The 17,162-nt window shown below is 46.4% G+C and overlaps 1 protein-coding gene across 1 annotated transcript; it reads left to right on the top strand.

Moving 5' to 3' along the window:
- The first annotated feature begins 8,768 nt into the window (after positions 1–8,768).
- Positions 8,769–15,909, top strand: rcn3 (reticulocalbin 3, EF-hand calcium binding domain). Its single transcript, XM_079564928.1, has 8 exons — positions 8,769–8,786; positions 9,734–9,951; positions 10,286–10,479; positions 12,200–12,372; positions 13,018–13,078; positions 13,945–14,036; positions 14,284–14,391; positions 15,349–15,909. The coding sequence occupies exons 2-8, from the start codon at positions 9,734–9,736 to the stop codon at positions 15,454–15,456; spliced, it is 954 nt and encodes a 317-aa protein (XP_079421054.1). The 5' UTR covers positions 8,769–8,786; the 3' UTR covers positions 15,457–15,909.
- Positions 15,910–17,162: the final 1,253 nt, after the last annotated feature.

Raw genomic sequence — 17,162 nt, 5'->3', positions numbered from 1 at the left:
GTGAAGGAGGATTGTAAAGCAGATGGAGACATACACATACATACACATACATACATATGCAGGAACATACATACATACATACATACACACACACATACACAAATACATACATATACATAGGTACACATACATATACACTGCGTTCCAAATTATTATGCAAATTGCATTTTTGTGTCAAAAAGGTAAAACTTTTTTTTTTATGAAACTCATGGATGGCATCGTGTCTCGGAGCTCATTGAATCACTGATATTAATCTCAAAGACCATTAGTTTTCAGGTTAAGCCCATTTAAGGGAAAACTACTGAAAAAGGGTGTTCCCTTTATTAAGCAGATCATGATTTTCAAGCAATATGGGAAAGAAAAAGGATCTCTCTGCTGATGAAAAGCGTGAAATAGTTGAATGTCTTGGTCTAGGTATGAAAACCTTCGATATTTCATGAAAGATGAAGCGTAATCATCGTTCTGATAAGGGATTTATGGCTGATTCAGAGCACAAATGGGTTTGTACAGATAAAGGCACAATGAGGACGGTTTCTACCAGACAAACACATCAGATTAAGAGAACAGATGCTACAAAGCAGCAGACAGGTTGCTGGTGCCTCTGGAGTCTCCCGAACATCAAGGTGTCGGACCCTCCAGAGGCTGCAGTTGTGCATAAACCTTCTATCCGGCCTCACCTAAACTCCCAGCAAGGCTGTGACGTCAGTAAGGAGGGGGCGGAGTCATGTTTTGGGTCAGAATCATGAGGAGAGAGCTGGTCGGCTCCTTTAGGATCCCTGAAGGTGTGAAAGTGACCCCTCTCTGACTGACCACTGTCTTCTATGCTACAAAAGAAGAGCCGTGTTTTCCCGAACAAAATCCTCTTCATGCATGACAACGCACCATGTCCTGCTGTAAAGAAAACCTCTGCATCACTGGCTGCTATGGGCATAAAAGGAGAGAAACTCATGATGTGGACCCCCTCCTCCCCTGACCTCAACCCTATTGAGAACCTTTGGAGCCTCAACAAAAAAAACTTCTATGAGGGTGGGAGGCAGTTTTCATCCAAACAGCAGCTCTGGGAGGTTATTCTGACATCCTGCAAAGAAATCCAAGCAGAAACTGTCCAAAAACTCACAAGTTTAAAGGATTTAAGAATTTTGAAGCAGCTCAAAGAAGGCCTCCTATGTCAAAACATAACTTGACCCAGGGACGTGCACAGATAGAGCCCAGGTGGTGCTTAAGCACCTGCCCCTTTGCCCTGTGCCCTTTAAGTGCCCTTCTCAAGACCAGTTTTTTCTCTCCCCAATAATAAGTATTATTTATTTTATTGTTTTTAGATATTTGCCCTACTGAGCCAACATGTGCTGAAAATACAGTTTGAATGTTCAGAAACTTCAAATCGCGCTTCAAAGGGCCATCACACAAACTATTTTAAACTACTCACTGAGAGAGACTCAACAGACAGTGGTGCAGCTGAAGCAAAACACAAAAAAACTCCCCTGTCCCTCATTTGGGCAGCCTCTCTGCACTCACAGCAAAGGTCGATTATTCAAACTTCCCAATACTTTCTAAATAAAGTGTGAACAAAAAAGACAACACAGATCAAGCATGTTTGTGTCAGTTTGTTGATCACCTCGGTGCTCCATGGTGCTGCACAGTCAGGAGGACGCCGCTGCAGCACCGGCTCACCTCAGCTGGAGCTCCTCTTTGTGAACTCCAGTGACCTGCCACTTCCAACAAGAGAGGAAGACAACGGGTCGTCCCATGATCAGAAGGTCAGGGGCTCCTGCAGGTGCACACTGTGGTTGGGTACCTGCACACATCGGAGCATGAATGAGAGTGTAAAGGGGTGAGTGGTTCCCTGATGCAAAGCGCTATATGCTGTAAGTGTAAATTTACCAAGAGCAGCTCCTCCTGAGAAACCACAGGTCCCACTCCCTCTGGAGCTGTGTGTGTGTGGTGTTGGGTCAGGACGCCCTCTGCTGGTGCGATGTTCACTCCTGGATGTGGACGGCTCCATGTTTCCTGCAAACAAAACAAAAACACACACACCCTACCAAGGAAAACACACTTCTTTTTTCCCTTTAATAGAGTAGCGTTAGATGAAAACCAGCAGCAGTTTTGATTTTAAAACAACATTTGATGATTCTATTTTTATGAACGATAATAAGCCCTTTCTCTACACGTTTCACACCTTTGAAAATAGTTTTTGTATTTTTGACAAACCAAAATCAAGTGCAAAGAGGCCAGTCAAATCCTTTTATGACACAGTACATTGAAAAACAAGAGAAACGGGGAAGGAGGGAGTGTCCCACAAGCTGATGAGTTCATGGACAAACCCAAATCTCTGCGTTACAGTTTATCACACTTACCTCACACTTACCTCACAGTACAGCAGTCAGCCATTCACCCAGTCACTCTGTCCACCCACACATCCACACTGGAGGCAAGGCGGGCCAAGTGTCTTGCCCAAGGACACAATGACAGTGTGCACTGCCAGCAGCAGGAGAGCAGGGATTGTCCGACCAGCTCGTCAACAAACCCAGACCTCCTGATCCAAACGTTCACTTTAAACACAGCCAATATAGACATGAAGTGGAATATTTACACAAAAGAAAATATAGAACTAGTTAAGGCCCAGAGTAGAACTAGTTAAGGCGCACGGCCTTTTTGCTTTTGACACACACAGAAATACTGCTGTTACTACTACAAGAAAGATTTTTGGGGTCTTTTTGTTTTTGAAGCTCACACACCTACAGCTAAGTAAAGACTATATACAGGTTATAAGGCGTGATGAGGAAGGTGGTAAAAGTCGATATGACGTTTCCAGGCCCAGAGCTCGGAGGCTAAAACTTCTCCTTGTCGGACTCTGGGTCCTGGAGCACGTGGGGCTAGTTCAAGTAACTCGCAGGTCAAGTCCCTGGACGTTTTCTTAGGAGGAAAGACGCGGGCGCTTGAAGTGGTTGTCCTCGTCTTCGTCATCTTCATCCCTGCTGCGCTTGGATCTGCCGAGGGGCAGAAAGTCCAGAGCAGGGCCTGAAGACACATCCAGGATGGGACAGGAGGGTGCAGGGGGAGAGAGCTGACCCAGGTCCTGACGGTGAACATCCTCTGCAGGGCGCTGAAGGCTGGAGACGGGCTCTCTGCTCGCTGCTGTGGGGCAGGGGTCAGGAGGGGCCCGCCAGCCAGCCCAAAACTCTTCTTCACCTTCCTCTTCCTCCGAGAGACTGCTGTCGCCAGAATCCGTGTCTTCCTCCTCTTCGCCAGAGTCCGCAGAGTCTTCCTCGTCTTCCTCCTCTTCATCAGAAGACAGTGGAAAAAACAAAGGAAAACCATCTACCTCAAACGGATCGGTGTCCGATGAACTATTCACCAGTTCATATTCATTCAATCCACTTTATTTACAAGGCACATGTTAGAAACAAGCCTTTCCAAAGTGCTGCACATCAAATCCACAGTATATAGGAATAAAAAAAATAGATATAATCAAATCAAGTGAAAATAAAACTAATTAAGAATAAAATAATGAATATGAAAACATTATTTCTTAATAAAGAAACTTTAAAACTATGACAGTAAGTAAGTTAAATATGACTGACCTCAGTCTGGTATCTCTTTTGCGTAAGTTCCCAGGGCACCTGACAGCACCATCTCAACCTAAAAGTGTCAATTGACGCAATATTGATCCACTTTTTAAAACTCGCCAATGCATTTCTGAAACAAATCTGCCACTTTAGAATGTTGGGCTGGAAAGCTGACATAAAACATCCATCAATTTGGACTCCCAGAAACTAAACCTTTGTTTTCCAACAAATTCCTTGATAATGTTTTACGTAAGACTCCTACTTGTCATATTCTGCTTATTTAGTCATTGTTTACCTCCTGATTCACTCCCTGCTCCTGGATTGTGCCTGTTCCTGCTCTCCACAGCTGCTCCCCATTTCCTCGTCAATTCGGGGGAGAGTATATATACTCCCTCAGTTCAGTCAGTCTCTTGCTAGATTGTCGACCTGTCAAGAGAGACACACAAGCTCTGTGATATTATTGAGAGTTTCTGATTGTAAAGAAATCTGTTTTATTTTCCTGTCTTCTAATAAAGAAGTCCTGTTTGGGAGAATTTAAGATACCTGTCTTTGTTTTGGGTTGGTGCCTGTTAAAGATATTTTCAGTTTAACCTTACTCCATCCTGCGTTGCATTTGAGTTCTAACATATCTGTGATACTACTTATGGACTGAAGCCATTTTAATCAGGTTTTAACCATGCCCAAAAAAAAGTCATCGAGTGAAAGTTACCAACTAAGTAGTCGCTGTAAACTTGACTAGTTCATCAACTTGATCACTTTTGACCAGAACAAGACGTCCAGAAACTAAACTACCGTAGTTTTCCACAAATTCCTTGATAACGTTTAACTTAGGACCCCTACTGATACATTTAAGCCGTTTTTATCAGGGAATAACCAGGCCCGAAAAAGAAATCGTCGAGTGAAAGTTGCTAACTATGTAAAAGTGGCCTGAGCTAAAGGCCCACATTGCTTCACACGGACACAACTGTTACTAACATTGAACATCGCAGCTATTTTAGCGATATCTGTTGATTTACAATAACATATTGTAAAGATACTTACCCAGGAGAGGGAACCGCAGCTCCAGATGCGAAGGCGCCATCGCTCAGTAGTTCGTAAATCTGCAAAGACACACACACGGCCACAGAAACAAAGTGTTAGAAAGTGTTTTCAATGTGTTTTTGACCAAGAATTGACATGGACTTATTAAGAAATGAAGATACAAACCTCACGTGTAATCTCCACTCCAGGGTCGAAGTGAAAAGAAAGATTGTGGTCAAGTCGCTCTTTAAATAGTCGTTCTTGTTGCCATGGCACCGACGCACGGCGCGTTCCTGACTCCGCGCGCGTCTATCTGGATTTGAAAGAAATATTTGTAAAACAAGATGAAGAGCCTGCAATGCAGGTTCTTTTGATTGTATTTCTGTTTATTTGATGTTTGAACTCTTTAAATAGCCTGTCCCCGTGTTTCCCCCGTTAGAGAAGATGGTACAGCCCATCTCTGTGAGACACGGGAGTAAAGTCAACTGTACATTTGATCACTTTATGAACGAGCCAGTGCGACATGATGGGATTATTAAAAGGGGCGAGGACGTCTGGACAAAGTCAGTGGTAAGAAGTCAGTCACTTTAGCGGTTCTGTTTGTCGCGCCATAAAAAGTTCTGAAAGTGAGCTGTATTATTCAGACTAAGTCAGGGCTGAGCGTAGACCAGGGCCAGAGCAGAGTGAGCAGAGCTGAGGAGACAGAGGGGAGAGGAGGAGAGAGAAGGTGAGGAGGAGATGAGGAGGAGAGAGAAGGTGAGGAGGAGAGAGAAGGGAGAGGAGGAGAGAGAAGGTGAGGAGGTGCCTGGGTTCTGGAGCACAGGAACATCAACAGGACTGATGTTATTTAACATATTTTTGACATGGACAAAAATATCCATGTCATGATATTGACAAACCAAATGTTTTAAGTGTAGGCTGTAGTACCTTTGCATCATTTATTTGTATTTGTGCTAAACTTAAAGAATTAGTTCACCGTTTTTCCATGTTGAGATCTGTTCTTACCTGAGCTTAGACGAGTTGATCCGTACCTGTCTGGTCTTTGTGCCCGTGGAAGAGCGTGGAAGCCTCCAACTTCACCCCGTTTGGAGCTAAGGGAATACATTGGGAGAGGTCAAACGCTAACAACATCTTGCGTCGTTTTGCGCGACTGAGGGCACGCACAAAGACCAGACAGGTACACATCAACTCGTCTAAGCTCAGGTAAGAACATATCTCAGTGTGGAAAACTGGGGAACTATTCCTTTAAGTGCAGAGCCTTGTGACAGTCTTACATCGTCCTCTAAAGCAGTCATTCTCAAAGTGTGGTCCACTGGTGGTCCGCCATCGCCCCCTAGTGGTCCGCGAACCCCTTTTCCCCCGACCCAGACACAGCGCACGTTGCACAGGGAGTTGGGCCGTAACCAGCGCAGTGACCAGGGCCAAGTCTTTCCTGTCTGAGGGACAGAGCTGGAGGTGTTATGGATGCACGGATCGCACTTCTCAGAACTGAATCAGAACCGTGCATTTGTGTACCTGCTGCACCTGAGTACTACCCGCCTCTGGATTGTCATTAATAATTGTCTCAAAAGCTTTTCTATACCTGATATTCTGCCGTCATTTCATGTGATATTAGTGAGATTACATCATGTGTCCGGGAGGAGTGACCCAAACTGCCTCTCCTTTTAGTGGGCTATTTTATACATTCCCTTTAACCAACTTTGTATATGCTTTATTATTATGTTCATAACAATAATAATGGAAATAGCTTATAATCTTTTCTGTCATTTCTTTTTTCTTTTTTTCTTTTTTACTAGTGCTAACTACACATGAATTCTAATTCATTGTATTAATAAAAGTTTCTAAGGAATCGATCTGAATCATCTAAAAGCTGCATAAAACTAAGATGGAGACAAATCCCCCGTAAACATCTTGGACTTTTCTGAAGTCTGGGCCGTGCGCGTGACAACGTGGCGCTCCTCAGCCAATAGGGGTTCTTCTTTCTCGTGTTACGTCGCTCCTATTGGTCAGAGGGCTGCTGTGGCCTGTCGGTGATTGGCTGCCAGGCTGTGTTCCCGCCCCCTCCCCGTCTGCTATATAAACCTCCGCAGTGCCAGCTCAGAGGAATCACTGCCGCCCGAACCACAGCCCCGAACCCGCGCCCACCGGAGAACTCTCTCTCACGGTAAGTTTCCCCGCGGGTCCGGCTCGTTCTGACCCTGTGGCATCTCACTGGGTTACCACTGTGGGACTTCTGAAGCGAAACTCGGGGACAGTCCGTTATCTCGGCCGTGACGTGTTAGGACCGCAGAGGAGGGAGATGCTTCGGAGCAGGAGCGAGAGGCACTTTTTATGAGAGTTCCAAGTCTCTGAGGTTTTGCGTTTAAAACATTAGTGCTACTTCCACTGTGTCCTGTTTCATGTGGTAATGTTTGCTATACTTGTATAAACTTGTAAATGCATCTTCACTGGTACAAGTTTGCTTCAGCTTTTTGTTTGGGTGAAAAAAGAGTCCCACACGTTTACACTGTTGTTGTGTCCTTGGGCAAGACACTCATTGTCGGGAAGAATACTCCACTCACAATGTATTTTGTAACGTATTCCGCTACTTTGTCCACTCAGAATACTGTATTTTGAATACTTAGAATACGTTCACATTGATTTGTATTATATTTGGGGTTTGGACGATCCAGTTTTGTCACAATCCGATACTCGGGTCATTCTAATACGTATTGCAATTCAGTGAGTAACTATGGTTAGTAATATGTTTACCTGTGTAAAAAGGAAATGCTCATGTGTCTGAAGTTTATAAACCAAATGCCATTTGACATTTAAGTTTGAAAAGTGCATTAACACAAAATGTAACAAAGTGCTGTGTAACTTTTACTGGAAAAACAAAAGTGTTTGATAAAAATGCTCCAAACAAGTATTGAAAGTATTGCGATTCTTGATAAAGTATTGATACTTGGTATTGCAGCAAGAAGTATTGCGATCCGATATTTTGTCCCAGCCCCTAATTCATGTATAAATGCAGTGTATGATTAAAAACATGTGGAGAAGCAGATCACAGGCCGCACCGTGCACATGTGTTTAAACTGTGACATAAGGAGTTTTTAAATCTTTATCATGAAAAGTGAGGCACAACAGAGCTTAACCCTCTGTCTCCTCCTGTGTGTCCTGGTGGATAACCCTCTGTCTCCTCCACCTGTGTGTCCTGGTGGATGACCCTCTGTCTCCTCCTCCTGTGTGTCCTGGTGGATGACCCTCTGTCTCCTCCTGTGTGTCCTGGTGGATCACCCTCTGTCTCCTCCTGTGTGTCCTGGTGGATCACCCTCTGTCTCCTCCTCCTGTGTGTCCTGGTGGATAACCCTCTGTCTCCTCCTGTGTGTCCTGGTGGATCACCCTCTGTCTCCTCCTGTGAGTCTTGGTGGATCACCCTCTGTCTCCTCCTGTGTGTCCTGGTGGATGACCCTCTGTCTCCTCCTGTGTGTCCTGGTGGATCACCCTCTGTCTCCTCCTGTGTGTCCTGGTGGATAACCCTCTGTCTCCTCCTGTGTGTCCTGGTGGATCACCCTCTGTCTCCTCCTGTGTGTCCTGGTGGATAACCCTCTGTCTCCTCCTGTGTGTCCTGGTGGATAACCCTCTGTCTCCTCCTGTGTGTCCTGGTGGATCACCCTCTGTCTCCTCCTGTGTGTCCTGGTGGATCACCCTCTGTCTCCTCCTGTGTGTCCTGGTGGATAACTCTCTGTCTCCTCCTCCTGTGTGTCCTGGTGGATGACCCTCTGTCTCCTCCTGTGTGTCCTGGTGGATAACCCTCTGTCTCCTCCTGTGTGTCCTGGTGGATAACCCTCTGTCTCCTCCTGTGTGTCCTGGTGGATAACCCTCTGTCTCCTCCTGTGTGTCCTGGTGGATCACCCTCTGTCTCCTCCTGTGTGTCCTGGTGGATAACCCTCTGTCTCCTCCTGTGTGTCCTGGTGGATCACCCTCTGTCTCCTCCTGTGTGTCCTGGTGGATCACCCTCTGTCTCCTCCTGTGTGTCCTGGTGGATCACCCTCTGTCTCCTCCTCCTGTGTGTCCTGGTGGATGACCCTCTGTCTCCTCCTCCTGTGTGTCCTGGTGGATAACCCTCTGTCTCCTCCTCCTGTGTGTCCTGGTGGATAACCCTCTGTCTCCTCCTGTGTGTCCTGGTGGATAACCCTCTGTCTCCTCCTGTGTGTCCTGGTGGATCACCCTCTGTCTCCTCCTGTGTGTCCTGGTGGATGACCCTCTGTCTCCTCCTGTGTGTCCTGGTGGATGACCCTCTGTCTCCTCCTGTGTGTCCTGGTGGATGACCCTCTGTCTCCTCCTCCTGTGTGTCCTGGTGGATGACCCTCTGTCTCCTCCTGTGTGTCCTGGTGGATGACCCTCTGTCTCCTCCTGTGTGTCCTGGTGGATCACCCTCTGTCTCTTCCTCCTGTGTGTCCTGGTGGATCACCCTCTGTCTCCTCCTCCTGTGTGTCCTGGTGGATCACCCTCTGTCTCTTCCTCCTGTGTGTCCTGGTGGATGACCCTCTGTCTCCTCCTGTGTATCCTGGTGGATAACCCTCTGTCTCCTCCTGTGTGTCCTGGTGGATAACCCTCTGTCTCCTCCTCCTGTGTGTCCTGGTGGATGACCCTCTGTCTCCTCCTGTGTGTCCTGGTGGATCACCCTCTGTCTCCTCCTGTGTGTCCTGGTGGATGACCCTCTGTCTCCTCCTGTGTGTCCTGGTGGATGACCCTCTGTCTCCTCCTGTGTGTCCTGGTGGATGACCCTCTGTCTCCTCCTGTGTGTCCTGGTGGATCACCCTCTGTCTCCTCCTGTGTGTCCTGGTGGATGACCCTCTGTCTCCTCCTGTGTGTCCTGGTGGATGACCCTCTGTCTCCTCCTGTGTGTCCTGGTGGATCACCCTCTGTCTCTTCCTGTGTGTCCTGGTGGATAACCCTCTGTCTCCTGCACCTGTGTGTCCTGGTGGATAACCCTCTGTCTCCTCCTGTGTGTCCTGGTGGATAACCCTCTGTCTCCTGCACCTGTGTGTCCTGGTGGATAACCCTCTGTCTCCTCCTGTGTGTCCTGGTGGATCACCCTCTGTCTCCTCCTGTGTGTCCTGGTGGATGACCCTCTGTCTCCTCCTGTGTGTCCTGCTCCACAGATGAAGATGTTGAGGTTGGTCGGCGTCGTGTGCGTGCTCATCGCCGCCTCGTGGGCGGTGCCGGCTCAGGAGAAGCGCGTCCACCATCAGCCGCACCTGAGTGACCACGAGCACGACGACGCCCACGGCTTCCAGTATGACCACGAGGCCTTCCTGGGTAAAGAGGAGGCCAAGACCTTCGACCAGCTGACCCCCGAGGAGAGCAAAGAGCGCCTGGGGTGGGTTCCACTAACAGCCCCGATCCCTAAAATGACACTTTGGTTTAGGGTTCAGAACAGAAACAAAACACTGAACAGAAGATCACAAATCTTGTCTACAAAATAAGTACATTGTAAAAAATGGATTATTGAAGAACATGAACAATTATTTGCTATATTATACTACTTTAAACCAGTATTTAACATACAGTCAATGATCTTAGCTCTAAAATAATAACAGATTCCTCTGAGTAGAGTAAATGTAATATTATTAGGAGTCCTGAGAGATTATCGGACATCTCCAAACCTGAGCAGTGCACGGGTGTGTTCTGTAACTGGCCTTCTGTTCCCACAGGAAGATCGTGGACCGGATCGACACCAACAAAGACGGCTTCATCGACCACACGGAGCTGCACCAGTGGATCAAGCACCGGCAGAGGAGGTACATCCAGGAGAACGTCAACAAGCACTGGAACGACTACGACAAGAACCAGGACGGCAAGATCGCCTGGGAGGAGTACAAGAACACCACCTACGGCTTCTACCTGGGTAAGAACACCACCTACGGCTTCTACCTGGGTAAGAACATCACCTACGGCTTCTACCTGGGTAAGAACACCACCTATGGCTTCTACCTGAGTAAGAACACCCCCTAATGCTTCTACCTGGGTAAGAACACCCCCTAATGCTTCTACCTGGGTAAGAACACCCCCTAATGCTTCTACCTGGGTAAGAACACCCCCTAATGCTTCTACCTGAGTAAGAACACCCCCTAATGCTTCTACCTGGGTAAGAACACCCCCTAATGCTTCTACCTGGGTAAGAACACCCCCTAATGCTTCTACCTGGGTAAGAACACCACCTACAGCTGGTTAAGAACACCACCTACAGCTGGGTAAGAACACCACCTACGGCTTCTACCTGGGTAAGAACACCACCTACAGCTTCTACCTGGGTAAAGACACCACCTACGGCTTCTACCTGGGTAAGAACACCACCTACTGCTTCTACCTGGGTAAGATCACCACCTACAGCTTCTACCTGGGTAAGAACACCACCTACTGCTTCTACCTGGGTAAGAACACCACCTACAGCTTCTACCTGGGTAAGAACACCACCTACAGCTTCTACCTGGGTAAAGACACCACCTACGGCTTCTACCTGGGTAAGAACACCACCTACTGCTTCTACCTGGGTAAGATCACCACCTACAGCTTCTACCTGGGTAAGAACACCACCTACTGCTTCTACCTGGGTAAGAACACCACCTACTGCTTCTACCTGGGTAAGAACACCACCTACTGCTTCTACCAGGGTAAGAACACCACCTACGGCTTCTACCTGGGTAAGAACACCACCTACTGCTGTACCTGGATAAGGACAGTAGCACCACCTATAGTTTAAATCAGAACTTAGTCACTTGAGCTTAGAGCTCCCCCATCACAGATCATCGTCACCGCTCATAGCTACATTAAGTTGTGAACATTTCCCATGAAAGTGTCCCTTTAATGTCATACACACATGTCATTACTCATGGATTGATATGATTGTTGGAAATCTTACACTGGTCCAAATGTTCGCAATTTGCAAAACCTGACCTGAACAGCTGACACCGGACACAAAACATGTGGCATTTCTTTCTCTAAAGAAGACGGGTGTGGCTGCTGGAGAACCGATAGCAATAGCATGCTAATAGCATCTGCTAATACTGTTGTTGATGGCTTAGTTTCGGTTTTGGAGCCTTCTTTCTTTGAGCTCTCAGTAACACTCTCTGCAGGTGGACTCCCATTCCGATCCACCTTTCCTTTTCCTCGCATTCTGGAACAAACGTTTCAGAGAAAGTTATGTGAAGAGACCCTTATCATCCCATGGACGCTCACATTTCCCTCACAGGGACTACAAGGATTTAGTTCTTAGTATTTAAGGCCAAACCAACTTTTTTTCAGCTGATAAACTGATGATTTTAGAGTCTTATCTGCTGTCCCCCCTTCATTTTTTTTGTTATTTTACTATAAACAAGTATATTTTGCAATTGAAAAAAATGGTGCCAAGGCAAATCAAAAAGAGAAACCAGGTGCATGATCACCTTTTTAAATCATGTGACCAAATGATCATGTGCACAACAAACTGAAGATCATGTGCAGTGCTGGTAGACCAGGCTGATCAACACGCATTACAAAATAGAGTCGTTTAGGAAGCGGTATTATAAGACATTAGTTTCAAAAAACAATGGCTCTCATAACTGAAACCTGTGTGTACATATGTGCAGGTGAGGAGTTCGACGACGTGGACGATAAGAGCACGTACAAGGCCATGCTGTCCCGGGACGAGAGGCGCTTCAGAGTTGCGGACAGGGATCAGGATGGTATCGCCACGCGGGAGGAGTTCACCGCCTTCCTGCACCCTGAGGAGTACGACTACATGAGGGACGTGGTCATACAGGTACAGCCACACAGGGACCACCACACACTAGTATGTCACTATCACTGTTTTAAAGTGATAGTCTGTAAGTTTGCAAAGTGAGGAGAGATAGAGTGAAATTTGAACGCAAACAATCAATTTCCTCGAAAGCCTAAATGAGGAGAGCAGGAACAGACTTTTCAAAAGTAAACGATCAAGCTCCTCCCCCTCTCCTCCTGATTGGACCTGACAGGCTGGTTCACTTTACAAAAAATAATACACATACACATTATTACTTACTTCACATCAAAATGCAAGACGAGGTGGTCAATTTTGCACATTTTATAAAATTTGTGAAACATTTAGACTTCCAGACTATCACTTTAAGGATAGATGTGTTGTATATGACCACCGGTGTGTGGCCCTCCACACCATATACGAGGAGGAGAAAAGTTTGGACACTCCTGCTCTAAAATCAAACAGTTAAACAATTAAAGAAGCCTAAACAAAAGTGTTATGTTTTGAAGCATTTGAAGGCTAAGCCACTGTGTTGCCATAAGGCTTCACGTAATCGAGTGATCGGCTGGTCCTGGCACTGACCGACAGGTGACAGGAGGGTCCAACCAGGTTAAATATGTAACTGTCATTTTGAAACATGTGGACAATAGGTCAATGTGTGTCTTTCAGGAAACCATGGAGGACATTGACAAGAACGGAGATGGGAAGGTGGACATGCAGGAGTATATTGGTGAGTTCTGAGCTGGCCCTAATGGGGTCTCCCTAAATGTCCAAGTCTGAAAGGGATATTTCAGGATGTTTGACATAGGGCCTCATCTCCTAGTTATCCAGAGTGTTGCTGATACCTGGAGATATTATTTTGTAATTCATACAGTTCTTATGTTTGAAGAGTTTTGTGGCGCTAGGCTAGTGCTAGGCTAGCGCATTTCTACGATGTCAGCTAGCCTGCATTAAAAACAGTGTGACCCGCTCCACAGAGCACCTGAGGCAAATCACTTATAACACCAGACTAACCATATAAATGTCTGTGTCCATAGAATCATTTTATCCATTTTGCATTTAAAATACCTTATATTTGAGCAGCATCAGCTTCGTGGTTGTAGAAGCTGCGCAGCGGCGGAGTGATCTGCTAGAAAATAGTCAAAATGCGATCATTCATGTGATGCAGGTCAGTTATATTCCAAAAATTACAGACATTTATATGGTCAGTCTGGTGTTATAAGTGATTTGCCTCAGGTGCTCTGTGGAGCGGGTCACACTGTTATTAATGCAGGCTAGCTGATACCATAGACATGCGTTAGCCTAGCACAAGCCTAGCACCACGAAACTCTTCAAACATAAGAACTGCATGAATTACAAAAAAAATATCTCCAGGTACCAGCTACACTCTGGATAACTAGGAAATGAGGCCCTATGTCAAAAATCCTGAAATATCCCTTTAATCTACACCGTTTTACTTATAAACTTGTACCTATTATCGCAATCAGCACAAATATTCCAAATCAAGGTCCACCAAAGTATCCGTGGCAACCTCCTCCTGGACGAAATGCGAGCGGTCCTAATGGTGTGTAACTGTGCATGTGCTGCCCCCTGCAGGCGACATGTACTCGGAGGAGGACGGGGAGAGTGAGCCCGACTGGGTCCAGACGGAGCGTAAGCACTTCAGCGAGTTCAGAGACATCAACAAGGTAACGTGAGCGCCAAACACACGCCGGAGCGGGAGCAGGGGCGGGAGCAGGGGCGGGAGCGGGGGCGGGAGCGGGAGCAGGGGCGGGAGCAGGGGCGGGAGCGGGAGCAGGGGCGGGAGCAGGGGCGGGAGCGGGAGCAGGGGCGGGAGCAGGGGCGGGAGCGGGAGCAGGGGCGGGAGCAGGGGCGGGAGCAGGAGCGGGAGCAGGGGCTGAGGCGCTCCGCAGTACTGACCGCTCTCTGCTGCAGGACGGTTTCCTGGACGCAGCCGAGGTGGCCGAGTGGGTGTTACCTGGAGAGGTGGACCACGCTGACAACGAGGCCAAGCACCTGATACACGAGACGGACACCAACAAGGTATTCACCCTCACTCCATCTCTGTCCCGGAGCAAAGCCGTCCTTTCTGACAGTTCTGTACCGCGGGCCACTAAAGCCTGGCCTGCAGACCACTTCTGAACTCTTTTCAAACAACTAGACTAAAGGCCAGCGGGCTGAGAGAACAGAGCACAGTCACATGACATTGCAATCAGGGCCCGACCAATATGGATTTTTGGGAGACTGACATGAAGGGGGTCTATCCTGGCCAATATATATAGGATATTTTCATTTAATTTGATGTATTTTACATTGAAATATATCTAATAGAGGTTGATACCGATATGCACCAACCATATTTTTCTATTTAAAAAAAATGTCTGGTGTATAATCCTCTGTATGATGCATCTAAACGTGTCAGTGTTGAACTGTGACAGCAGGGGGCGCTGGATGAGGGGCACAGGACATCCATGTTTAGTGGGTACTTCAGAAGATGTTGTAGAAGAGTTCTGTGACCGCTTCCGTGTCTTGGTGCGATGAACTCCCGCCTCTCGGTCCGTGAGTGACCCATAGCTGTGAGCAGCTGCCCAGACGGTTCTTCTTTTGAACAGAAAGGAGAAGCGTCCGGCAGACCAGGGAATTATACAACAGACGGTCACTGTTTGGACACTGATGAGTGCGGTGGAGGAGGAAGCATCATTTGTAGATGTCCTGAACCTAAAAGCAGATACAGAGAGCCACAGATGAATGCGTCATGTGCACGTCACTGTATCAGTAATTCTACTACATTCATTCATTATTGGCTCACATGGCACTACAAAAACACTCCCGTCTGAGTTTGTATGTTCTAAATTCAGAAGCACAACAAATGGTTGTACAGATTGGTAATGTTCAGTCTGAGCTCAAGACCCCTGATGACTTAAAGGGAAAGTTTGGTATCTCGTTAAATGTATGAGATTTACGGTCTTGTGTTATTCTCTGCTCTCTTAACCTGTCCAGGATCAGAAGATCACCAAGAAGGAGATCCTGGCCAACTGGAACATGTTTGTGGGCAGCCAGGCCACCAACTACGGAGAGGACCTGACCAGGGGGCACGACGAACTTTGACCTCCGTCTCTGTTAGGCTTATTCTGTTACTGCGGGACAGGAGGGATGTCACTGCTCAGTTCCAGTCCGTGCTCAGTTTGTGTCCAAATGTTTGTCAGTGAAAATATCGGCAATTTGGCCATTTTTATGCATAAAATATTTTAATATGAAAACGTTTAACAATTAGTTTAGTCATATTTCTGTAATGTTCAGCCAAAGTTTCAAATTGATCTCTTCCTTTTCTCTGTTCACCTGCAGCGTCTCGCCTTAAAGAGTAAAGCCTAATGTTGATCAAACCGGCTAACAGACTGTAGCATGACGGACTCAGACTGGGTCACGCACTCGTATTGGGTCATGACTGGGGGGTTTTGTTACTGTGGGTGGGGCAGGGACGAGGAGATTTGTTTTGTTTTTTTCTACTGCTCTAGTTTCAGCTGCAGTTACATACTGTGTATGTCCCAGCGCCTCACACACGTGTTACCAGGGGCGGACTGGCCATATGTCCATTCTGGAAGAGCACAGAAGGGCCACCGGCTCTAGGGCCACCGGTATGGCCTCTCACTTTACCTTACCCTTATCCCCGGGCAAAACCGAGCTTACCCAAATCTAAAAGCTTAACCTCTTAACTCCCGCCTGAACCGAGAGGATTCCTCACGTCATCAGATTTTTTTCCTATCATTTTTTTGTTGGATATTCAACTCATTTTTGTAACTTTTTTGGTCAATTTTTGTAATTTTTTGTCACATTTCTGTCATTTTTTCGTAATTTTTTAATCAAATTTTTGTCACATTTTGTCACATTTTTGTCATTTTTTTGTCAATTTTTTGTCAATTTTTTCGTCCATTTTTCGTCACTTTTTCATCAATGTTTTCTCACTTTTTTGTCACATTTCCATCTTTGTTTCCGTCTCAGTTTTGTTGCTATTTTCACACCTTTTTTTCTAGAAGCTTTTGGAGTTTGGTAAAGCCAAACTGGAGAAAATGTGCCCGGTTCAGGTGGGAGTCAAGGGGTTAAATGAAAAGCATCCAAAAAAAAAAAGTGCTGGAAAAGCAACAAAAAAGTGACAAAAACACAACAAAATGTGACGAAAACGTGACGACAAAGCGATGAAAAAAGCGATGAAAAAACAACAACATAAAAAAAAAAAAACGAAAAACAAGTGACAAAAACAGGCCAAAAAGCCACAAAAAAGTAATGAAAAAGCAACAAAAACATGACAAAAATGCAGCGACAACGTGACAAAAAGTTACCATCACTTTTCTAGATTTGAGCTTTCAAATGAGGCGTTACAGTGTTGCTCTCCAGTCAAGAAGCTTTTGTATTTGGGTAAAGCCGAACTGGAGAAAATGCTCTCGGTTAAGGTAAGAGGTTAACATATGTATTTGTGGAAGTGTCGCATTTACGCTAATTTGGGCCAGGCTGACCAGAGTCCAGGGCTGTTTTTCAGTCCCAGTCCGCCCCTGCGTGTTACTGGTTTAGTGGAGCTCGTGTTTCATGTAAGAACTCTAATACACTGTGTCACCTTTCTTCTGCCTCACTACCAAAAAACACACTTCAACCAAGTGCATTTTTACCCAAATCTAAAGCTTCTCGCCTACAAGGCCAGGGTGACACCTCATTTGAAAGCTAAGATCTACAAAACAGTCAGTCAGTATGGTTGGACAGGTTGGAGTTCAGGATGTCCTCCCCCAGAGCCTGGACACTGGTGGTGGTATGACAGACCCGTG

The sequence above is a fragment of the Gobius niger genome (assembly GCF_951799975.1).
Source record: "Gobius niger genome assembly, chromosome: 10".
Classification (NCBI taxonomy): domain Eukaryota; kingdom Metazoa; phylum Chordata; class Actinopteri; order Gobiiformes; family Gobiidae; genus Gobius; species Gobius niger.
The sequence above is the reverse complement of the archived record's forward strand: the minus strand, read 5'-3'. Positions and strand labels throughout refer to the sequence as shown.